The sequence below is a fragment of the Dichomitus squalens genome (genome assembly GCF_000275845.1).
Source record: "Dichomitus squalens LYAD-421 SS1 unplaced genomic scaffold DICSQscaffold_76, whole genome shotgun sequence".
NCBI lineage: Eukaryota > Fungi > Basidiomycota > Agaricomycetes > Polyporales > Polyporaceae > Dichomitus > Dichomitus squalens.
The window spans coordinates 92,679-117,211 of NW_006766958.1; the positions used below are offsets into that span (position 1 = coordinate 92,679).

At 54.3% G+C, this 24,533-nt stretch overlaps 6 protein-coding genes across 6 annotated transcripts; 2 read left to right on the plus strand and 4 right to left on the minus strand.

Moving 5' to 3' along the window:
• Positions 1-334: 334 nt before the first annotated feature.
• On the minus strand, positions 335-3,369 carry DICSQDRAFT_174933 (uncharacterized protein; the record flags this gene model as incomplete). Its single annotated transcript, XM_007370797.1, has 6 exons — positions 335-631; positions 693-981; positions 1,037-1,575; positions 1,958-3,154; positions 3,211-3,233; positions 3,285-3,369. 6 exons carry the CDS (start codon positions 3,367-3,369, stop codon positions 335-337), a joined length of 2,430 nt encoding a protein of 809 aa, XP_007370859.1.
• Positions 3,370-3,941: 572 nt separating this feature from the next.
• On the plus strand, positions 3,942-6,620 carry DICSQDRAFT_183835 (uncharacterized protein; the record flags this gene model as incomplete). Its single annotated transcript, XM_007370798.1, has 4 exons — positions 3,942-4,100; positions 4,148-5,387; positions 5,441-5,640; positions 5,702-6,620. The coding sequence occupies 4 exons, from the start codon at positions 3,942-3,944 to the stop codon at positions 6,566-6,568; spliced, it is 2,466 nt and encodes an 821-aa protein (XP_007370860.1). The 3' UTR covers positions 6,569-6,620.
• A 266-nt stretch (positions 6,621-6,886) lies between these two features.
• On the minus strand, positions 6,887-10,257 carry DICSQDRAFT_183836 (uncharacterized protein; the record flags this gene model as incomplete). The annotated part of the gene is made up of 7 exons (XM_007370799.1): positions 6,887-7,087; positions 7,496-8,242; positions 8,294-8,505; positions 8,560-8,710; positions 8,773-8,895; positions 8,948-9,931; positions 9,979-10,257. 7 exons carry the CDS (start codon positions 10,255-10,257, stop codon positions 6,887-6,889), a joined length of 2,697 nt encoding a protein of 898 aa, XP_007370861.1.
• A 1,722-nt stretch (positions 10,258-11,979) lies between these two features.
• On the minus strand, positions 11,980-14,154 carry DICSQDRAFT_174936 (uncharacterized protein; the record flags this gene model as incomplete). Its single annotated transcript, XM_007370800.1, has 3 exons — positions 11,980-12,819; positions 12,873-13,081; positions 13,137-14,154. The coding sequence occupies 3 exons, from the start codon at positions 14,152-14,154 to the stop codon at positions 11,980-11,982; spliced, it is 2,067 nt and encodes a 688-aa protein (XP_007370862.1).
• Positions 14,155-16,035: 1,881 nt separating this feature from the next.
• Positions 16,036-18,440, minus strand: DICSQDRAFT_174937 (uncharacterized protein; the record flags this gene model as incomplete). The annotated part of the gene is made up of 3 exons (XM_007370801.1): positions 16,036-16,905; positions 16,962-17,161; positions 17,219-18,440. 3 exons carry the CDS (start codon positions 18,438-18,440, stop codon positions 16,036-16,038), a joined length of 2,292 nt encoding a protein of 763 aa, XP_007370863.1.
• Positions 18,441-22,000: 3,560 nt separating this feature from the next.
• DICSQDRAFT_174938 (uncharacterized protein) lies at positions 22,001-24,257 on the plus strand (the record flags this gene model as incomplete). Its single annotated transcript, XM_007370802.1, has 4 exons — positions 22,001-22,294; positions 22,344-23,715; positions 23,771-23,934; positions 24,246-24,257. The coding sequence occupies 4 exons, from the start codon at positions 22,001-22,003 to the stop codon at positions 24,255-24,257; spliced, it is 1,842 nt and encodes a 613-aa protein (XP_007370864.1).
• Between the last annotated feature and the right edge of the window lie 276 nt (positions 24,258-24,533).

Genomic DNA, 24,533 nt, shown 5'->3' on the forward strand with positions numbered 1-24,533 from the left:
CAGGGCGGTCTTGTGCATATCTGTTGAGCCGTGGACGGGCTTACAAGGTTTTCCGTTGGGGTCCATGTAACGTCTGAAATCTAGTTGGCAGTCATGACGTGTATATGAGACGAGCGACATCCTTTCGGTATAGGTTTTATAGAAGAAGTACACAAAGGGCCTAGACACACTACGTCACAAGCGAGCACATGGACGGAAGAAAGACGCGCAGGAGGGGTTGACATGAATCCGGGTATAATGTGGGTAATAGGAAGGAGGTGGAGGAGGTGGATACACGGCCCGTGAGAATGCGGACAGCGTAGCTACCTAGAGCAGGTTGGTTACCAGGGTGGCTCTAGAGGTGGGTATCACGCGTCCGAGGCCAAAGCGACTCCGATGGAGGGGGCTTGGGGGCGTAGTAGTGGAAGGGGTATTGTGACGGTGGTAATAATGCTCGTGCAAGATGGCGCTCATGAGGGCCGCCAAACCTCATGATCAGAGTACTCGTCAGGGAAGCTGCATGTAGCCGTCCGGAGAAGAATGAGTGCGCTTCCAAAGGCTGTTCGTCGTTTGCGTAGTCGATAGAGCGTGTCTTGAATGATCCGGAAGCGTGATCGGAACCCAGCGCAAGGTACCTCGTACGATCGGGCCTCTAAATGATGAGCAGAGACCAACGGATATATATCGCGCCGGCGTGCGGGTGCTCAACAGACCTTGAGGGTGACATGCAAATCCAACGCGGGTTGAGAGAACGTCGAGGCGTCATGACTTCGATCTCGTGGCGACAGGTAAGCTGCGAGCTTGACTGCGGGCACGGCGCATCGAGGTACGGGCCCCAGCTGGGAAGGCCGGCTCGGGGCGGCTCTCTTTTGCCGCTTCCTGGGAGGCGCAGGTTCTGCAGCTTGAGGTGGTTCGTCTGGCACTATAGGCTTCACAACGGGCGATAGCGGTTGCGCGGGTAGTATCCGATCGTCCTCTGGCCAAGAAGCGTCGCGGAGAACGCTGCAGTAACTCGAGCATGAAAGTGTGATCCGCGACCTTGGCAGCAAGCTCCCACTCTTCGACAGACAGGGTCTCATCGTCATAAGGCGTCCATTCAGCGAGCTCTTTCTGGACCTCCTCTCGCAAAGCTATTGCGCTTTCCGTCAGCTTGCGACTCCTCTTGGGTACGATAGGGATTTCGTGGGCAGACGGAGACCTCGGAGGTTCAGGAATTTCAGGGACCGGCGAGGGAACGGTCGCCTTCATGATCTCGTAGCTCAAGACCTTGCAGCGCGCTTTGAAGCAGGGGAGCAGCGTGGAGAAGACGCCGTCTACGGGACTGTCGAAAATTAGAGGTCTTTGTGGAGGCAAAGTCCGTAGCTTTCCGGTAACTTCCATTGTGATCGACTTCTGCCCGCACGTAAATCCGTGATCTGGACCTGAGTACAGGTGAAAGTAGTTGTCGATCCACGACGTACGATCCTTGCATGTAGAACGGAGGAAGCATCCGCAGAAGTAGAGAAGCACGTGGTAAAAGGACTCGAGCTCGTCCACAATTGTGACCGAGTGCGACGGGCGCTGGAGTGCGTTCACCGACATGAATTGATAAGTCCCCTGAAGCCCATTGTAAGCCTTGGTGGTGACTGGGAAGAACAATTGGGACATACCATGCGAATAGCTTGAGCTGTCCTGGACCCCGCATCACCGTCGACTGGCTTTGACATTTCCCAGTCACTTAGAATCCCGGTGTATGGCGACGGATGGACTCGTGTTCTCGGATCCACGTGTGGTCCTCGAGAGGATGAGCAGATTCCCACTGCTGATGTCACGGTGGAGCAACCGCGTTTTGGGTTGGTTGCGGCCTGGACATGAGCTTTGAGAATGTTTCAGTCCAAGAAGCGTGCCACGCGAACTAATGAAACTCACCACGCAAACAGTCTGACGTGATGGATACAAGCTGACGGCTGTTCTTGAACCGTCTCAAAGGAATACATACCTCTTCGACCACGATTCGGTAGTGCCTATGTTGGGAAAGGGGATCATTTGAACCGATAGTCACGTCGGAACTTCGTTCTCCACCGATGTGGTGGCCTGCGTGATCGCCGTCTGCATCAGCCTCCCGCTTTCGCTTCCTGCTCCCAGGAGTCCCCGAGGTGGGATGAGTATGAGACGGTGGAGATAACGTTGGAACAGGTCCTGCTGCGTGTGAGGGAGCGGGACGTGGGTTTCCGATCCAATTACTCGCGATGGTGACCTGATCGCGCACATCTCCATGAGAGAAGAGGGTTGGGATGTTATCAACACCGGCCTCGTTGCGTCGCTGGAGAATGTCTCCTTCTCGGTCTGCGAACATGTACGACGTACGCCAAGTGTCTTTGAGCCACAGGAAGCGACCCGTCTGGCAGTCCAGGGCGACGTAGCCACGCGTTCCGCGACCGAACATGACCTGTGAGACGAACAAGGGTTTCCCCACGAGGTATTTGCGGAAACCTGTGGTGTGCGGTACGACGAGCTTGTAGCGTGGCCAATCGTCTGCAAGCCATGTACGGAACAGGGAGCATACATACTCGAAAACAGGAGTTTCGTGGGAGGGGACGTTGGGCATCTCACGCGCATTGTGGTCAATATCGGTATGTTGTGGAACGGCGGCTGCGTCCATCCACGAAAAGTGGCCTCTACCTGGGCACAGCCGAGTGGCGCTGAGGTCGAACCCGAGCGGCGCAGCGTCGTCCAGGTGAGAAAATCGCTGGAGGAGATCGCATAGTACCGCCGACTGCCCGTAGTAGTCGAAAGAAGGGGTAGCGATGACTCCTGCATGATCCCATCGCAACAAACGAAATTTGCGACCGATGACAAGGAGCATGAAGAGGACGACGCGGTGTTGGACTGCAAAGAGGAGACGGGCAGTGGTGAGAATGTGGTCGAAGAGCTCCCGTCGTTCGATTGCCACAGCAGAATCTTCTCCGTCAACCTGCACGTTGTCGAAAGGGTCTACACCCCATGAGTGGCTCTTGAACTCGACCGGTATGCTCTGATCGGCCCACGAAGGTCGACGTCTGCTACGAGGGAAGTAGTGACCACGACAGAACGCCGTATCCATGCTCTGCGCAATAGCGTCTCCGAAGGAGTTACTTCGCGAAAGGCACGATAATGTGAAACCGGGAACAAGACTAGCTTGGTTGATGGACTTGATCTAACGCCCTACATCAACTAATCGCTAACCGCCAAGGATGTTGGGAGGCAGCTTACGAAGTGTTCCGAGAGGGCACCAGCTGACATGTCATCAGCATGTCCAAGTGTACTGAACGGATTTCGCGAATGACTTCTTGTGCGGATGGAAAAGCCGGGAGAGGGGAGGAAGGCATCACGAAACTCGTCGAGGTCGAGTTGAATAGCGTGGTTCGCCATGCCAGGTGAGATTGGATGTATATGCAGCGTGAAGATGGGTGTCGGAGAAGGCTTGTGCTATGAGTAGAGGAATATGAAAGTCCTTAAGGAAGCGATTCCGCGAAAGGCGGTCAATGAGGGTGGTCAATGACGGGATGGATGTTTGTGTCGGGGCCCACGCCACCGATATTCGAGTCGGTCGAGATCGACATCCTTTCAATGGGAATGAGCGCCCTAATCTCCCCGTCATCGGCAGACAAGCCTGACTCGATACAGATTTTGAAGATAGTATCGAGGGAGAAATTGAGGCCACACCAGTTGGATCGCACCTCTTCGGCATGATTCAAACTTCGAGCGATGGGCGGCCAGCTTGCGGGCGCTCAATACATAAGCCGGAGCTTGCCGCTGCACCTGAAGTGGTAAGCGAAGTACAAGTTCAATGTTCGGTGGAGCACTATTGTCCTCTGTTCCCCCACGACATACGTAGCCACCCACGTCTTCTCAACCTATCCTTGCTGTGGCGTTCATTCACTGTATCTCACTGTGCATACGCCGGAGCTTCCACCATCTCTCCTATTACACCGCCACTCGCCATGGCGAACTCAGTGGTTCAGTTGGGCAACGACGAATTCTCGCGCGCCTTCCTTCGGCCATCACACATCAACGTGCGAGAAAAGCGTGTCTCCCTCGCTCCTTTCTCCTCACTCAAGCACGCACGCAACATGGACGAGACCGAAATCTCGCAACTGTTTGTGAGTAGTCGTCCAAACGTGTGTGGCTCGGCTAAGATGTCTACCAGATTTCGGCAGTCAACAGACATCACCTCATACCAGGATCAGTGCTTGTTCAAAATGCTCACAAGCTGTCTTGCCCCGCTGCCGAAGGGGCACAGCGCGGAATTAGCGCCTCAATCATCCGCTCTCTTCATGTCCCCAGGCGCGGACAAGCTCATTGGGCAGACCAGAGGGTGCCGGTGTATTTCTTCCCCCGTGTCCCTGATGCGGATCCTTTCGCAGGCGCGGAGAAGAAGAACGATAACACCGAGGCTGGACGCGAGCGTAAATGGCGACTCGAGCAAATGTCTGAAGCAGCGGAGCGTCTTTTCTCCGCTCAGCATCGCGTCTTTCTCTTCATGATCGTCATCTTCGGGCGGAAATTCAGGCTCATCCGCTGGGATCGTGCAGGAATAATTGCGACACCTCCGACAGACTACTATGAGCAACCTGGCATATTATGCGACTACCTGCGGCGGCTCTCTCTTCTTGACGACGCCTCCCTCGGATTCGATCCTACCGCTACTCGCGTTCTGAGTCGCGATCCCGACTTCCTCCGCATGGATGTCGCCGCAACGCTGAACAACCAGGACCTCGATCACTTCAAATGTCATGCGGAGGAAGGCGAAGTCGGCGGACCCCATGTTTTTCGATACGTACGCTCAATGTTTCGAGACAGTCTCTCGTCAGACTGGCCGCGCTACAGACTACAGGTGCCAGACGGTGACAGCATGCGCGACTACCTCGTGGGCAAACCCGTGGTTCATGGCTCTAATGTCTTTGGTCGTGGGACGCGAGGATACGTGGCCTTTGACTGCCGAACTGGTTGTTTCGTATGGCTCAAGGATGTCTGGCGCGCGTCCGTGATGGTCGCTGAACGGGAGGGCGATGTCCTCCGTGAGCTCAACGAGGCTGGGATCGAGAATGTCCCGACCCTCGTATGTCATGGCGACGTCGGCGACCAAGCGACTGTTACCGACCTGTGGTGGTCGCGGGGACACACTACAAGCCCGACGTCGCCCTCGTCATCAGCGTCGACGTCACCTTCTTCCACTGGTAGAAAACGCAAGAGAGCAGCTAGGCACCACAGCGATAACGGTGTTTCGCGCTTTAGGAGTCGACAGGCCCCTTCTGCAAATGCCAATCCACCTTGTCCTCTGCGACGCCACACGCATTATCGCGTCATCGTGAAGGAGATCGCTCTGCCACTCAAGAATTTTCAGCGTGGGAAGCAACTGGCCTCTATCGTTCTCGATTGCCTACGCGGTAAGATTGCGTTTGTCACGGAGACGTCTTAGCCCTGACGCTTGACATGTTAGCTCACCATCAGGCGGCCACCAATCCCGCGACCATGCGCCTCCATCGAGACATCAGCGGGGAGAATATTCTCATCTACCCTAGGGTCAGACAGGAGAAGGACGGAAGGGGTCACTCGATAGTCTGGACGGGTCTCCTTATCGATTGGGAACTCTCCAAGCATGGAGACTCTGAGAATGTGCCGACATCAGAAGGTCGCATGGTGCGTGCACACTTTCTCTTCCGAGTCGTACTTTTACTAGACATCACAAACCGCTGTCTAGGGCACCCACGAGTTCATGTCCGTTAATCTGTTGGGGAACTTACATGATCCCGTCAAAATCTCCGACGAGCTAGAGTCATTTTTTCACGTCCTTGTCTACTATTCCGTCCGTTACCTGCGCTCCAACTGCACCAGTCCCAACTCCTGGCTAGACAACTACTTCTATTTTTGTGGCTTCCCGAACGCCTACACCGGCGCGCTCAAGTCAGTAGCCATCAAGCAGCACGGGTACCTCAGTACGCTAGTGCCCGAGGGACCTCTGCTCTTCGACAGTCCGATGGACCAGCTTCTCGGAACCCTCATCAAGAGCTTCAGGGCACACTACAAAATCATGTATCATGAAGCCCTCAATGCCCCTACTCCCTCTTTCGCCTCTTCGTCATCGTCAGGAACGGAAAGCCAGAAGGCCGCCCGCGCCGCTGCTCTTGCGATCTTTGCCGTCGAGTCGATGGTCCCTGTGACCGTCCTAGAGGATGACCCAGAATTTGCAGAGTATGAGGCGAACAAACAACCAATCGTACATCCAGACAAGACGCCCACGGAGGAAGACCGGCAACTAGCGAGTCGTGTCGCGGACCATTCCTTCGCACTCGACTTCATTTCTCAGTTGCTCCACCGAAATGACTGGCCAGACGACGATCGCATACCCCAATGTCCCGCTCCGCCTCCACCTGCGCACGAACCTGACGTCGAACCCGACGTTGAGGAACCTGCGCCCCCCACCAAACGTCGTCGCACAACAGGTCCTAAGGAGAAGACAGCGAGTCCTACGCGCGCAGGTACCGAAGTCCGTCGTACCCGCAGTAGAACGCGCGCTGCTGCTGCTGCTGCTGCCCAAAAAGGCCCTATACGACGTCGTAAGACCTAGGGTGAGAAACAATGGGGTCGCCTTCCACTGCTCGTATCGACGCTCAAACACCTGTATCATTCATCATTGCGGTACCCTGCTTTCTGACTGCACCACAGCCTACCCTTCGTAAACCACATTGTTCTCACACCGCACGTAGATACCTGACGGACATGTTATCTGCCGTTTCATGTGCTTCTACTGATCGCATATAGTTCCTCCAAATCGGGACCTGCGTTGTGTATTTGTAGGAATCTCCTCCCGCCCATTTCCTGTGGCTCATGTTGCTGCGTAGTAGATGCCCTTTCTTTACCGTGATGTATACACTGTATGATCACGTTACATCTTCGTCCCTCTCCCCCTCGAAGAAGCGGCCACCGATGCTTCGGCCGGGGCCTCTGAGGAATTTTGATCGAGAACGTCCTCCGCCACCTCTTTGTCGCTATCCGAGTCTAGCAGATCGATCTCGGACTTGCCTTCGTCCCGCGAGTCCTCGAGTGGGGGAAGCTCTGAGTCGTCCGTGTCCCATTCGAGCTCGTGCTAGCGGTCGTTTAAATGCTTGATGACTTGCACGCGCTGGCAGATGTTGTCGACTGAAGCTGGCGAGCTGTATCTACCAAAGCTAAGTAGTACACGGCTAGACACCCTTTTGCGCGGCAGAGCAGATTCGTGACCAAGTGCTATGTTCTCTCCCCTCCAGCTCTTTCGAAGCTTGCATCTCACTAGAGATACAGCCCTGAGATCGTATTCTCTCTGCAAGTACTAAGGGGCAACATGATCTGCTCTTCCGACGTAAGCCTAGCAAGCACTGTACCCGTATACATTGGGGGGAACTAACAACTGGCGATGATGCAGAATCAATCTAGATCGAAAGGTACGATAAGGTCCTGATTATCTAGAACAAACAACTTGAATAGCGATGATTGTACACTATTTCGAAGCGGCTACGGGCGTGGTCTTGGGCTTGGGAAGGGCCTCAAGGAGTGGGTAGCGACATTGATAGTCCTTCGAGACGCGGTCGGGGACCTTGTCATCTCCTCTCCAGTCCCGTTCTCTAGAAATAGCATGACTCAATTCCGAGATCATGTACGAGTGGCTAGCAATCTTCTTAGCGAGCTCATAATCGATCGCGGTCGGAATGTCGGGTATTAGCTCTCCGGTATTCGAGTCATCGTACTCTTCGCCTTCATCCCCGCTACTGGCGTGTGATGCACCGCTGCCGCCCTCGATGCGCCTGCGCTTGGAAGGTGGTGGAGTCTGGAAGCGGTCGCCACGTGCAGGGTGTGCGGGATGGTTCGGATGCCTCTCAAGCCATTGCCTCCACACAAGAATCTTGTAACGCGCCGAAATGCAGGCAAAGATTGTCTTGATGAAACGGTTCAAACCCTTGCTGGCGAACTTGATGGGTCGAGTCCCACCGTACAAGGGATGGTCGAAGAGAACGGATTCTGTGTCCTTTTGGGTGACCATCGACCACTTCCGAGTACCGCAGATTATTGTCTCCCCGTGAACACAGAAACAGTCGTAGCATTGCTCCAGGAAATGAGCAGCCTCGTCGTCCGCGGTGATGGTTGACTTGAGATAACGCACTGCGTAGTACACGACGATGTGGAAGAATGATTCAAGCTCATCCTCTATCGTTACTCGCCGTGAAATGTTCATTAGGAGATACGCAGACATGAACTGCCACCGGCCCTATGGAGTTGAAGGTCAGATAATATACTGCCTCGCTGAGGAATGACGCACCGTGCGCTCTGGTTGGCGGGCCTTTGGTTGGATGTTGGGCTCGAGGATAGGCTTCGATATTTCCCAATCTGTAAGGAGGCCGCCCCATACCAAAGAGCGCACACCCTGAGAGGATAGGGTGATCTTGGGGTAGATGACGATGTTCTTATCGCTTATATCTCGGTGCAAGATGCGAACTTTCAATCTCTTGCTAGTGGCGGCACCAGAGTGGGCTGCAAAGTATGTTTGAGATAACAGTTAGGCATCTCCTACATGGTGAAACTCACCGGCAAGGCAGTCCAATATAACTATTCCGAGCTGACGTCCGTGCCGGAAGCGGCTGAGCGGTATACCCACCTCTGCGACGGCAACTCGGTAGTGGTTGTGATGCCGTAGATGGCAGCCTTGGGAGTATACGACAGGACCGGGAGAGGAGAACTGTAAAACGGGCCTAGGCCGCACCGCTGATTGTAGAGTGCGCATATTGGTTCGGGATGTACTCTTCGTGCTGTCGGGTCTTCTGCATGATCGTCGAGGGGCTCTACGAAGTGGCGAATGTGCGGCAGCTGAGGACTGAGGAGTGCAGGGCTCTTCAGGCTCGTCATTGCGTTTTCGCTTTCCCCCTAACGCGTTGTCACCCATATGACTAAGAACGGTGGGCGGGAAATCGGCTACAGGAGGTCGAGGATTCTTGTGCTTCCACCAGTCGGCGGTGAGAGTGGTCTGATTGCCGATGTCGCCGTGGCAGACAAGTGTGGGTACCCCTGGTATCTTCGCGTGGTTGAGACGGGCAATGATGTCGCCCTCCTTCTCAATGTCCTCGAACGACACGCGCCACGAGTCCTTCAGCCAGACGAAACGAGCCCCTTCACAGTGCCACGCCACCCAGCACTGCGTGCCACGGCCAGCCATGCCGGGTGTGACCACTGCGGCCTTTCCAACGAGGAAGTGATCCACCCCGTCGCCTGAAGGGATTTGGAGCTTATATCGCGGCCGGTCCTTGTCCCGAATCGACTCCTCAAACATCTTCCGGACGTACTTGTAGTGGAACGACTCGGGAAACGTCTCTCCCTCGAGGATGCGAGGCGTCTCATCCACCTCGTTGACAACGCGCTGGGCGATGGTGTCCAACTCGTCGAAGTCGTCTCCCTCGAGACGAATGGCCGTAGGATCGATCCCAAGCGCTTCATCGTCCAGATGGGAGATGCGCCACAGGAATTCGCAGAGATCGTCAGGATTCTTGTAATAGTCGACAGACGGGGTGACGACCGTGCCAGCCCGATCCCAGCGCAGAAGACGGTAGCGACGTCCCATGACCAGAAGCATGATGATAAAGACGCGATGCTGGTGCTGGAAGATCAGCTCGGAGTAGGTGATGACCTGAGCGCGTACGTCCTTGCGCTTCTCCGCCTGGGATTCGAAGTCGATACCCTTGTCATCGAATGGATCGTAAGTGTCACCCTTCTTCCTGCTCTTGAATTCCGCGGGCACTACCTGAGACGACCAGTGGGGGCGTCCGTCTGTCGGTGCACCCTGTGAACGGAAGAAGGCAGCGTCGACCTTCTGTCCTGTCACATCCATGTTCTTAGGATCGGGGCGCCTCTCGCTGGTCGTAAATACCATCTTCGGACAGAGCTTCTTCAAAGCCACGACCTTTTGCTAAGAGACATAAGCTGCGGCAAAGCATCTAACCACGGCAAACTCACGAATTGTGCAACCACGTCTGTTTCAAGTTCGTTGTCCGCATTGACAAGACTCTCGAAGGGGTTCCTCTTCCGAGGCTTGCGCTTTGGAGCTGTGGAGGGGTAGGGGAGAAAGGCGTCGAGAAACTCGATGGGGGAGTCTGCCTTCAGAAAAAGGCCTGCCATGTCTTGGGTGGACTTGAGACGATAATTTGGAAGGTCGAGCCCGGCTAGAGTCAGCCACAAAGTGCTGATCTTGTACGGCTTTGCTGGGGATTCCCCGGGCTGGGGATTGGCAGCCATGGTGGTCGATAGGGTCAAGGAGGGGAAATACACAGCCGCTCATATGAACTGTGGGAAGTCGTGGTTAGGAACACGCATGGGCCGTTTTGATTGTTTGGGGAACTGCTAACAGACGTCATCAACCCGTGCGCTTTTGGTGAACAATGGGTGACCAGACTTGCGAGACGAGTGGCTCATATGATCCGGGATACAGCTCCTCCGCTTTGATCATTCTAAGACCCTTAGCCCCAAGCCATGATCGATGCATGATCATCCATTGACAAATGAGTGAGAGCTATATTCGTGTCAGGCCCATGTTTCAGCATGCTCGGAGACCGCATATCAAATTGGCGGCACTGACTAGAGGCTATTGACGTTTCAAATCCTGGAAAAAGACCGCTTTTTTGAGTTCATAGTGCTGCATGCCTCCGAATATTTCGCGGTGTGTGACACGACGTGTCGGTCTGAACTCGTTCGTGGACAGCGTTTGAACGGCTGAGCCACACTATCGGAGTGACCTAGTATTACAATCGCTTTCGATAATAATTGGAGTTATTACCATGCAAATACAAAGAGGAGATCATGAAGGTGAGCATGGTTGCTGCCTGTAGGCACAATGGTCCGGGGGGGAACGTGAGGCCTAAGCGTCGGCCCAAGCTCTGAGACATTCCCATTCGATCATGATGCCCGTAAGAGGACATTCACGTAGAGAGAGGCCACACCGCGACAGTTTCCGAAGCGGTGTAGATGCGGTACGGAGCTGAAGAGCATTGGGTAGCTATGAATGAGCATGAGGGATACGGTTGCTGATGCGTTGACGATGTTGAGCATCGTCGCCAACCGGTGCCACCGTATGACTTGAAACTTGAAGGCGTCTAATTGTTGGCGACAAGCGCTCGATCGAAGGTCTTGAAAAACTTCGGTCACAAATCTCACTGACCCAAAGCGGAGGCCATCGTGGCGACTTAGCTTGAACAGAAGTTTCTCTAACTCACAGACACCTAAGCTATCAGGGGATTCACAGCGAGAAGGTCTAATGGACTCGCGCTGACTGGAGGAGCACACTTGAATCTGAGGCGTCCGAGTCAGCTTCAGTGCATGCATAAAGATGCCATGGACAGAAACAGAGACGGTGCGCTCAGGGCCCTCTTAGAGTCGTCGGTGTTCACGGCAACAGGAAAAACCACGGACTTCTTCGACGAGTCGGAGTCGAGGTCCGCCCCTCTCGTGCCCGGAAGAGGCATTGCGGACATCAGATAACTCATCCGCCAGCGCCGCGGATGCTCAAGCACCTTCACGAGAAAACCCAACAAGAAGGGCGGGCGCGACCGTGACTTTGAGCCCCTCCCCGCGGGTGAGAATACATCCAGATTCGCTCAATTAATGTCAGGGATCCCAGATCCTGACTCGTGAAGAGTGGGGTGGAACGGACAAGAGGCGAGTCAATATATATCTATAAGTTGGCACTCGATGACCCAACTCGATGCGATGAGATGCTACAATAACAGGGGGTCTGGATAAAGGAATATGTTACCGTACCAAGCAAGCGATGGAATAAGTTATGATCAAATGTTCTAAGCCACAACGTATGGAGGTAGATTGATGATGGAAGATGGTCTAATGCAGGCGGGGAGGACGGACACAGATGCGTCAACCTCGGGCCGCAGGAGAGGGTATTGGAATAATACAGCAGGAGCGAAGGCTATTCACCCCCAGAGCTACGTGACAAGATGCGAGCACGCTTCATGACCTCGCTCTCATCGGGAGGGTACGTGGTCTTGGGCGCGAGCGGCGTGTCGACGAATGCAGACGAGCAGGAAGGGAGACGCCGCGCTCTGGGCCCTTCGTCCGCAGCCTCTTATTGCCGGTACTAGTTTCGGTGGGAATAGCCACCGACCGCCTCAGCGAGTCCCCGTCCAATTTTGCCCCGCTGGTCTCTGGGGGAGGCGCCGGGGTTATTCGATCGCCCAGCCGCCAGCGCTGATGGTGGAGAATCTCCGCGAGATAATCTAACATGAAATCGTGAGTCGTGACCTTGGACGCCAGCTGGAGCTCCTCGGGGGTGGGGATGCTGTCAAGTAGGTCATCATCTAGATTATCCCAGTCGACGTCGGCAATCCCGGAGCCTGACTCATTAGAGTCGGGCAGAACGGCAAGTTTATCGCCATCGTCACGTGGGGAGGGTGGATCGCAACGCGGAGGAGGGCGATGGGGGCGGGCTTTGCGTGCCTCGTGATCCAGGACCTTGTAGTGCGCCGCGAAACACTTGACCATGGTAATAAGGATGTTGTCCATAGGACTGAAGAACTGGAGCGGCATGTAAGGCCGTTGTATTTGAAGCACGCCGGAGCTTTGCATCGTAACAGATTTTTGACCGCACGTGTACTGGCAGTCAGGGCCAGCGTAAGTGTCGAAGTATCCTTTGATGAAGCCTGTAACGCTGCTGCAGTTGGACTGGAGGTACCGTACCGAGTAGTAGAGGAGGACATGGAGGAAGGATTCTAACTCGTCCGAGACCTTGACGGGTTTGGACAGGTCCGAGAGGAGGTTGACCGACATGAACTGATACGTTCCCTTGGTGCTCTACGTCAGCCCCAGTTCGACATGGCCACGAGCTATGAGCTAGAAAAACGCACCATGCGATTCGCCCGAGTAGCACCGGAGGGCGCTTCTTGTGCGTCGATCGGTTTCGACATCTCCCAATCGCTGAGTATGCCGGTCCACACCATCCAAGGATTGGTACCATCCTCATCACGGATGACTTTGGGGTATATCAGGATGTTGCCGCTGCTGATGTCGCAATGAAGCAAACGGAGTGTAGGCTTCACAGATACTTGATGATGGGCTGTGGCAGAAGTGTCAATGCAACGGAAGCTACGACGCATGACTGAACGACAAACCGCGTATGCAATCCAGCACGATGGACACAAGTTGCTGGCCGTATTGGAAGATCTTCAGAGGCAAACACACCTCTGCCATGACGACTCGATAGTGAGTATGTTGCCGAAGAGGTCCAGTGGTTTCAGCGATGGCGTGCGGCATAGAACCATCCGATTGCATGGGGAGCGTGCGGACCATGGCGTCTTCAGCCCTCTTCCGCTTTCTACCGCTCAACGAGATCGGGTCGGAAGAAGTGTTAGAGGATGACCTCGAGGATCCGGCTCGGGATGCGTGGCGCGAGAGGAGAGAAGACTGGCGCTCCCACCAATCAGCTGTGATCGTCGTCTGATTATTGACGTCGCCGTGACAAACGAGGGTCGGGACATTAGTGACCTTTGCCGCGTTCAGTTTCGCGAGGATGTCGCCTTCTCGATCCGTGATCTTGTACGACGCGCGCCACGCGTCTTTCAGCCATACAAAGCGGCGGCTTGAGCATTCATAGGCGACATAACCACGCGTCCCGCGACCCATTGTCCCACTGGCATGGAAGGTAGGTTTGCCGACGAGGTAGTCGTGCTTCTGGCCACCATCCTGAACAACTAACCGATGACGTGGCCAGTCGCAGTCCAGCGACGTACGGAAGAGCGAGCGGATGTATGCGAAGGTGAAAGGTTCACGAACATCCCCTTCACTCAGATCGCGTTCCGAGTGGTCGACGTCCTTCGCGTCAGGAAGTGCTGCGACATCCATACGCAAGAAGTCGACGTCATTAGGACGCAATCGAGTGGCAGTGGGGTCAAAACCCAGAGAATCGTCCCCCAGGCGGCATAAGTGGTATAGGTAGTCGCAGGCGATGGTCGGCTGTTCGAAGTAGTCGACGGGAGGGGTGGAGATGACGCCAGCACGGTCCCAGCGCAAGATCCGGAATCGACGACCCATGACAAGGATCATGAAGAGGAAGACGCGATGTTGAGCAGTGAAGAGGAGCTCGACGGAGGACGAGAGTTCGTCGTAGATCTCAGTTTGATCATCATTCATTCTCTCACCCCCGGAAACCAATTGAGTGGGGTCAAAAGGATCCGCACGGGGATGATGGCAGTAGAATGAGATGGGCACCAATTGGTCGAACCGGCACGGCTGATCACGTCGAGGACCACGAAAAATAGCCGCATGTTGTGGTTTGGGACCGTCGTCGTTCGTATAATAGGATTCGCGTATCACCGGTGAGACGCAGCAACCTGGAATGATATCGCTTTTACTGACGGCCTGGATCTTTGCTGTCTGTTAGCTAACTCGGATGCAAGTGCAAGTTCGGTGATAACGATGGCTTACAAAGAGTTCGGATATAGCTTTTCCAGACAAATTGTCTGCGCTTGCGAGCGCAGAGAAAGGATTCGAGGCCGCATAATCAATGAGAGGCGCGTCTTCAGTGGCGAGTAGCTCACGCCGGAATTGATCGTGTTCCACATGCACAATTGTGCCGGCCATACTATGAGAGAGCAGATATACGTCAGTCTCCCAATACTGAGCCTCAGTAAGTGTAGAGATAGGAGGACGGATAGAGGTTGTAGATGAGCGCACGGCGCACTGATGGGATGCGGGGAAGGTGGTGGTTGGCGTTCAAGTTCAACTGAGTGAATGAGCGCCGGCGCTTTCTGCTCAGGCAATCGGCTATGCATCGCTTGCGTATATACGCCGGGTGACCTTGTTTGAGCATTGCTCCAGGAGGATACAGCAGTGAAGCTAACATGAGTTTTTGTCTTCTTGGTGGGCGGCGAGGACTAGCTGTGGCCAGTCTCGAAGGCGCCTCAAGCAAGATTGGATGAATATGAAGCCGTGACCGTTGAGCTGGCCTCAATGCGAGTTTGATGAGGCTTCAGTTTACGCAAATTCTCTTCTCACAGCGTAAGCATTATCAGCATAGATATACTTATCGACCATATGTTCTTATTCTACCACGCTCAACAAACGAACAACAGACAGCCACTAAAGGGCCGCGCGGAAGGCAGGAGCACAATTCCGCTGTCTTGAACATGAGACAAGTTCAAAAATTGAGGGCCAGTAACAGGATTCGCTAATACAACAGTAAATACATCACGCAGATATGCCAACCGAGAACAACTTCTTGACTCCTAAACCAGCCTATGAGTAGGGGGAGGTTCAAAGTCCCCACCACTCAGCGCGATGATCTTGTGCATATCTTCTGAGCCGTGAACGGGCTTACAATTTTTTTTCGGGGTCCATCGCACATCAGAATCTAGTCAGCAGACATGACGTGGGCATGAGACGAGCGAAGTCCTTGCGCGAAGAATTACACAACGGGCCTAGGCGCACCACGTCGCATGCGAACACAAATATAGATGAAAGAAGCGCAGGAGCGATATACACAAATCCGTATATAGTGCGGGGTAAGGGGAGGAAGGTGAATACACGGCTCGTGAAAATCCGGACAGCATAGCTACCTAGAGCAGGTTGGATATCAGGGTGGCTCTAGAGGTGGGTATCACGCGTCCGAGGCCAAAGCGACTCCGATGGAGGGGGCTTGGGGGCGTAGTAGTGGAAGGGGTATTGTGACGGTGGCAACAATGCTCGTGCGAGATGGCGCTCATGAGGACCGCCGAACCTCATGATCAGAGTACTCGTCAGGGAAGCTGCATGTAGCCGTCCGGAGAAGAATGAGTGCGCTTCCAAAGGCTGTTCGTCGTTTGCGTATTCGACAGAGCACGTCTTGAATGATCCGGAAGCGTAACCGGAACCCAGCGCAAGGTACTTCGTACGAGAGGCTACAGAGGGCAATGGACAGATATCGCGCCATGTGGTCCGCGCAGAGCTCACAGCGCGAAATAAAGATAAAAAGGATCGAGACGGTACCTTGTGTCCTCCACAGAAGGTCATAACGACAGTCCGGACGCTAGTCGTTCACTTCGCATGGACAGGGTGAGTGAGCGCTTCCTTCCGTGTGTGACTTCGCGTGCGACGTGTGGTTTCCTGAGGGCGAGGAGGACGGGAAACATTCTTCTGTGTCTTCGTGGTCCGTCGCCTCTTGTTTCTAGGAGGTTCAGCGGGTGTAGAGCTTTTGTGATCTTCTGCCACCGCCACCGCCCCCGCCGCTGTGAACATCTTCGTCTCCCGAGACAATGGTCGAGGCTGTGTGATCCGATCGTGTTCCGGCCATCGCGGATTCCCGAGAACTTTTTCAAACAGCTCAATCATGAACTGGTGGTCTACCAACTTCTCAGCGAGTCGTCGGTCTTCTACCGTCGGGCTATCATCCGGGGGCGTCCACGTATCCCACTCCGCCTCGATCTGCGCGATAATCTTCTCATCTATACCGATCGATCTTGCTCGATCATATACGTGAGTGTCTCCCGACGCCGGCGGTGAACGAAAGCTTCTGGGCGGAGACCGTAGCGGAAAAGGGCAAGGGAGGGCGCCTGCTTGAGGCTCGTACTCCATCACCTTGTACCGCGCTCTGAAGCTCTGGAGAGCGTTGAAGCAAAGGCCGTCCATTGGGGAGTAAAACAATAATGGTCCCCGAGGGGAGAGCGAATTCAGACGACCAGAGGTCTCGATGGCGACCGATTTCTGTCCACAGGTGTGCATGCGGCCCGGACCGGCGTAGTGATTGAAGTAGGTCGTGACCCACCAGACGGGGTCGTTGCAGTTCGAATGCAGATGGCGGACGGCGTTGTAGACCATGACATGCAAGAACGACTCAAGCTCGTCTGCGATCTTGGGATACTCCGAAGGGCGCTGGAGGAGATTCACGGACATGAACTGATACGTTCCCTTCAAAGACGCTGTCAGTAGTGGCGGAGATGGTAAGGGATAGCTGGGGAACACACGATGCGATCCTTCAAAGTTGCAGTGGGAGGCATCTGCTCATCGATGCGCCTCGAAAGCTCCCAGTCAGTGAGAACGCCACTCCACACCAACGCCGTACCGTCCGTAGTTTCTCGGAGCCGGGGATAGATGAGGATGTTGCCGCTGCTGACGTCGCAATGGAGCAGTCGTACCCCGGGGTGTGTAGCAGCCTGTTGGTGAGCTACGAGAACGATCAGCTTATGCGATGTGATGGTGATCAAAGCATGACAAGACGTACTACGGAGGCAATCGAGCATGATCTTGACCAGCTGCTTGCCATTCTTGAACTCCGTCAAGGGTAAGCAGATCTCCTTGACGGCTACGCGACAGTGGGTATGTTGCCGAAGAGGACATCTTGACAGAGCAGCCGCTTGGGGACTGGGTTCGCCAAGGGCTGAGTCCGAGACATCGTCATCAACTACGTCTCTCCACTTGCGCTTCCTGTTATCGAGCGACGAAGACCGGGGAGAAGGACGAGACGTTGACATGTTTGTCTTTGACGAAGAAGGACTTGTCGAGGAGGGAAGGGGATGTGTCCTTTCTCGCCAATCCCCAGTCACCGTCACCTGATTGCCGACGTCTCCATGGCACACAAGGGTGGGCACGCCATCAATACCTGCCGCGTTAAGTCGACTGAGGATGTCGCCCTCCTTTTCAAAGTTCACGTAAGACAGACGCCACGTGTCCTTGAGCCAGACGAACCCGCGCGTACGACAATCCAATGCGATATACCCACGGGTGCCACGGCCAGACACGTCCTCCGCCATAAAGACGGGTTTCCCGACAAGGAATTTCCGCGCCATTTCGCCAGAAGAGACTTGCAGCCTGAAACGCGGCCATTCAGTGGCGATCGAGGCACGAAAAAACGGGCGGACGTAGTCGAAAACGAAAGGCTCCTCGAGTTCGCCCCAATGCAGATCACGTTCAGCATGGTCGACGTCAGAGGGATCGTGCCGAGCCGCGAGGTCCATTCGCAAGTAGTCCGGATCGCCGGGAAGAACGCGAGTGGCACTTGGATCAAACCCAAGGGCAGTGTCGTCAAGATGCGCGACTCGCCAGAGGAAATCGCATAGGAGCGAGTGGTTCTCGTAGTAGTCGGCTGAAGGCGTAGTAACGAGGCCTGCGTGGTCCCAACGGAGGAGGCGAAATCTCCTGCCGCACACAAAGAGCATGAAGACGAAAACGCGATGCTGCGAGGTGAACAGAGGCTCCACGGCAGCGCAGATACGACTGAACGATTCTTTTCGAGCGTCCTCAACTTCTTCCGGTATGTCTCGTGCGTCGCAATGGTCGAATAGATCGGCGCCGAGCTCGTCCCGTGCAAACTGTACCGGAACGACCTGGTCGGCCCAATGATGCGGCTCGCCCGTACGCGTGTGCTGGCCGGAAAAGATCGCAACACTGAGCTTTGAGTTGAATTTTGAGGTCGTTTCGCATGGGTTACGGCTGCATCGCGACATTTTGAGGCCTGAAGTGGAGTTGTGGCCGTTGGATGCGTCAATCTGTTGTGGGTGTAAGCGCAGGGGAGTGGAGATGAGGTTGGGATACGGACAAAGCACTCTGCAATCTGGTCCTCGGAAAGGTGGTTCGCATTTTTGAGACACTTGTATGGGTTTTGTGGTACGCGTCTCACACGAGACGGGCGATTGTGGTACGTGAGGAACTCCCGACGAAACTCTTCGTGCTCTAGCTGAACGGCACAATCAATCATGGTAGCTAGCAGAACAGAGGATAGTTGAGCGGATGACAACAAATACAGTGCTTTGCAAAAAAGATTGCAGTGCGAAGCGCGCAAAATCCTGTTTGCCCCTGTTTGCCCACCCGGGGAAACGCCTGCAATGCCGGAAGCCTCTTTGCAGCATGGTCGATTTTCCAGCCACAAACCTACCGGATATATTCAGAAGGTCGTCATTCGGAGGCAAAGAATATCCTCGTGCATTTTTGCAGTAGGAAAGCGGACATGGACTCAAGCACGGCTTTTACGGACGGAGTCCTTATGAGCGTCCGGTTCCCGAAACAGAAATCCTTGCCGTAGCCGACGAGTGACCAAACAGGAGCAGACAGGATTTGCGCGCTTCGCACTGCAATCTTTTTTGCAAAGCACTGTAATGATGGAACGCGCCTTCGAGTCTCTTCGGCTTGCCGGTGCGCGCGCTAGAACTGTTTAAGCATCTTGACGCCCAAACATATCGGACTTGTACATCCGATGATCGCTTCCCTGCTCCTTTATGCGCCACGCTTCATTGTCGGAAGAGAACTACGTACAGGTATGCTTACATTACATAGATTTTGTATGACGTTTCAATTAACCTATCCTTACTTGACTGGACAGGAACAGGTGAAGCTATTCTTGTCACTTGCGTGCAGAAGAGGCAGCATAAGATGAGCTCACCAGGGGCCGTGTGCATGATCCATCAATCCCTCGACACCGATCTTATTAACCATGTCCACCGATTGAGCCCAAGAACCGCAGCGGAGTGCGTTGCTACTAGCGGATCGCCCGATTGTGCGCACTGCTCAGACCACGGGCTTACGTCGGAGGAGCATATCAGATTGCCGTTAAGTGCCAGCATAAGCAGAGTCGAAAGTGAGGAAGATTTCAGGGTCATGTTTCCAGTGAAACACAAGTCTCGGGAGAGCTTGGGGACAAGGCCGCCATGATAGTCGCCGCCGAACGACTTACATAAGCGACAAGTTATCAAAGACAAACAAGTGCAAATCCGCTACCGTTAGGACTCGCAGGAGCGCGTCCTCGAACTTGACCTGCTGAAATAGTACAGGCTCCGTCCCTTCGCCGTTCCACTCGCCGATCGTCTCAAATGGAACGTTCAGTCCCATGCACACTCACGCAAGACGATCTCACTTGGGCGTCGGACGATATCTTTCCCCAGAGCATGCTCTGAACATTTCAAGATGTCTCGAGTTCTCAGACTTCGACCCTAGTCCTCCACCTCTGCTGCCGTATCCTCGTATCGCTCGGTGCTTCTAGATATTGACATTCTGCTGGAAATCTTGCGCTACTTTGACTACGACTTCTGGGACATCCGTGACGGTCCCGAGCTAGACATGTCAGGCCGTCTCCGCTATCACGGTCAGGCCGTCTTCGCTATCACGGTCAGGCCGTCCCTCCAAAGTCCTTTCCCTTCTAGCCATCCACAGCCTATGGCGATGGTAGCGTTCTATTGCTTCCCTTCTTCGTCTTATCGAACACACCTCAGATTAACGAGTCAAGCTACTTCCGTGAGTTCAAGCCTCTATGTACCTCACACTTCCTCGCACTCCTCCTATGGGCTTCGTTAGGGAGACACTTGCATACAGCTGGTGTCATCTCCGCGCCGATGCGACATGCTTATTGAAGCCCGATGCACATGAAGTACAAAGGTGGTGATCCAACACTGTGGTATGTCGCGCTGTGTCTTACTCGCGGATGACGTCTGCTTCGCAAGCTTCGTGAAGTCCAATCATCCGCACTCATTCCCCTAAGCAACATTTCAGTGGAGAGCATTCCGGATGCGACTATACACTCTGGCTACCGGCCCTCTCATACTTCCGTGCCACACTTCGATCCATGCCCATAGTACTACCCCTCGTCTCTGGCCTGCAGTGTCTTCAGACTTTCCTGCTAAGTCTCCGCGATGCTGGGCAAAGCTCCATTCACAAGTACATGACCTATTCCGTCCAGTAGTGCCGAAATTCTGGGGCATCTTGATGTTGGCCTCGAGGTAATATACACACCTTTCGGCCACCCATGCAGCGGCTTCAGCGCCCTAGCCCCCCCAGTGACGGGTGCTACGTCCTCTTCGCTTCTCCCTTCCTCACTAGCCTTACCGTACACCACTACCGGATCTCACGCTCATGTACTTTCTCATCACCGGCGCGATTTGGGCTGGATACTTCCCGCTCCTTCAGACCTTCTCTTGTCGGCTTGTGCCCAACCTAGCTACGCCTCGCGCTCTCGCGGGCGTCATCGCGCCCCCTGCTCTGTCTCCGAGACATGCGCGACTTCAAGCTCATCTCTGCCTTGGACGCCCAAGCGAATTGTCGCGACGAGGATCTAGTCGATATTGCTCAACGGTGGCCGCTCCTCACCTCCCTCCCCCTTGTCGCTACAGTGGGAGAGCCGGCTTGGGACGCCGACCCCCCGGCTGTCCTGACGCTCGAAGCGCGCTCGCGTGCCTGTGTCTTCCACGCCTTGTCTTTCGTTTGGGCGACCTGCGAGTCTCCGCGGCGTCGAAGTGCGCGAATGGAGGTCATGGATCGCGGGAAATCATGGTGAGGTGGACTGACGCGGAGGGCCACTTGGTCGTAGCTGCCCTTGTTGACTGGATGTGGAGATTCGCGAACGGTTGTGGGGAAGTTTACTCGAGCAGGAGGGAATACTAGAGCTTTTTTCCAGAGGATGACACTTGAATGTATGACAAGACGTGGTCTTCCTTGTTCTACATACATCTAATCATGTCCCTACGCAGAGATCGCAGTTTTCGCAGCGATCCTGTCCTTGAGAGCAGAACCCGATGCGTTCGGTGAGTTGTTCTAATGACATGTTGAAAATGACATCTTACTGCAGTGGTATCCACCCGTAGTTGTCGTGCTTCTCGATTACCAGGGAAGCACGTTGTCTCGTAGTGTGATATGTCGCCTCGTCTCCTGTTCGAATTTGGACGCAGGCGTGCATACCAGCGCGGGGTCGCAGGTGGAGTCGGAATTCCGCACACGACTCTCAGTAGGAGTATTATAGATCATTGTTCGAGTGCGAGTGTTTTGAACCTAATTGTGTGGGACAGAGCAGGGACCATTGCCGCCGTTGTGCCATCAGCTGCTTTGTGAGTCAATGCACCTGTTCAGTCCCTGTTTTGTGAGAGATCTCGACCCATAAAGACCGCATCAGCTCCGTGAGTCGCTTATTGTTGGTTTTCACGCACATGGTAAAGCGCCGGGATCCTGCGTATTCCTAACCACACCACCGCTTACGCGCTTGCGGGCGGCTGTTCAGGTTGCTCCTTGTTCACCTTCATCACCAATGGCCAGCGAATCTCCGCCAACTCATCCTCTCGATGGTTTCGAGGCGACCCCGCGCAAGTACGACACCACCACTCTCTCCATTGGTAGAGCAGCCAATCTCAAGACTTGTCGGCTGCAGGCCTCGAATGAGCTTACCGGCCAAACAATCAAGATCGACTCAGTCACCGAGTTCCTCGAGGCATTTCTTCCCTTGCCTTCCAATGCCCCTAAATGTCCGAAACACACGTCGAACCCGTTCCAAACCCTCAAGGATGCCGACTCTATGGTTGAAAGGACTATCACAGACAGACTGGTACGTTTCTGAACTTCTAACCACAAGTCTTATCTCACGCGGCCCCAAGGTGGGGGCAATCACCACGCATGAGCTCTGCCCAAGTCTGGTGATGAGTCGCTCGGAGACAAGGCCCGATTCCTTGGAGATTGACTCGACCAGGCAGAAAGTCGACGCCGCGTTCTTCCATCCACAAGACGCTCCGAAGGACGGGTGCCCGCACTGGGTGGACCAGGTAGTGCCTGTCGAATTCAAGAACCGCAAAGAGGGCAACAAGTTTGACCCGTTCGACGACCGCGAACAAGCTCAAACCGACACGAATGCGAAGAAGCGCAAAGCAAGCCGAGGGCAGATCATTACATATGCGGATCTCCTGTTCTACCTTCAGCACCGCGTGTTCCTCTTCATGCTCCTCGTTATCGGTCGTCGCTTCCGCCTGATTCGTTGGGATCGTTCTGGTATCCTTGTCACGAGGTCCACCGACTACTATGAAAATCCTCAGCTTCTCTGCGAGTTCATGTGGCGGATCTCCTACCAACCACAAGAGGCGCTCGGACTGGATCCTACTGCGACTCGACTTACATTGCGGCCGGACCTCACGAACGAGATGGATGAAGTGCTCGATGAGCTCCGGAAGCTCGCAGTAGACCACATTCCACGCACGCTCGATGAGCCACTCCCCGAGGGCTACATCTTCCAGTACGTCCTCAATATGTTCGCCGAGTCGATTCGATGTCCCGAGTTTCCCCGATACGAGCTTCGAATCACAGACGGAGAAAACACTCACAAGTTCCTTGTTGGCAAGCCGGCATACCGTGGGTCAGGCGCATTGAGAGGATGCGTACGTGGTTGGGTGGCTTTGGATCTCGAGAAGAAGCGCTTCGTGTGGCTGAAAGACACTTGGCGCCCATGGGGCGAGTCTATCGAGAAGGAAGGCGACGTCCTTCTACGCTTGAACGAAGCTCATATCGAGGGTGTACCGACTGTCGTATGCCATGGTGATGTCGAAGAACAGGTCACGGTCACGGCCACTTGGTGGGGACGCGAGACCGTTCCTCGGTGCGAGCCAACTCCGACGACTCCACCAACGGGGCCAGCTAGTCCCTGCACCACCTCCTTGGGTTTTGTCTCCACTGGCGCACGTGTATCAAACACGGTTCCCGTTACGGAGAACCCTTTACTTAACGGAGGATCCCAGACCGCGGATGTGCTCGAGACTCGGAACAACGAGAAAAAGCGCAAACGGGATAGTCCAGAGCCAGGCGTTCCCGATGCCTCTTCTCAGACAGGAGAGGGAGATATCACTCCTCCTCGCTTCCGTGCCGATTGTCCATTGCAGGACTACAGGCACTATCGTCTTGCTGAGAAGGAAGTCTGCCTTCCCCTGAAGAAGTTCCACGACTCACGGCAGCTTGTAGGGCTTGTCATGGATTGCATCGTCGGTAAGTCTCGATTTCCTGGTTTCGCTGGTATCATCGCTGACCCCCTGCTCTGTAGCTCATTATGACGCCGCGGCATCTGACGAACTGAAGATTCACGTTCTCCACAGGAACATCACCGATGGCCATATCATGATCTGCCCCAAGATCGTATCGACGGAGCAGGGTCTCGAGCTGATATGGAAGGGTTTGCTCATAGATTGGGAGCTTTCCAAACCCATTGTCGGTCCAAACGAAAGGTCGCAGGCACGTCAGGCAATGTGCTGTGTACGTATTGCATTGCCCTTGCGATGTTGCACATCAGGAAAACGTCACGGACTTGGACCCATACTTGGGCCCAAGTTCATGTACTTGGACTCAAGTCCGTGTACTTGGCCTCAAGTCCGTGTACTTGGACTCAAGTCTGTGTACTTGGCCCCAAGTCCATGTACTTGGTCCCAAGTACACGGACTTGACCCAAGTCTATATACTTGGGGTACTTGGGGTACTTGGGCCACAACTTGGACTTCACATGTTGACTTCAGTATACTCAGGCCTCAATTTGAGCAATTGGTGTTTTATCAGTCACACATCTTGTATACTTCTTATGTAATAATATCTATCATAGACAACCATACACTAGTTGTAAACCAGTCTGTTTTAAGGCTGTAGAAGCAGCTTTATAGTCTATTAGAAGAAGGGCAATAACATGTGATAGAAGACTTTAAGTTGTTACAATGTGCTTGTTTCAGTAGTGATACAGAGGTACAATATCCAGATAATGCTCAAGAATAGTGGTATCAGTGGTGGATGTCCAAGTTCTGCTATGGTACAGGTGAGGA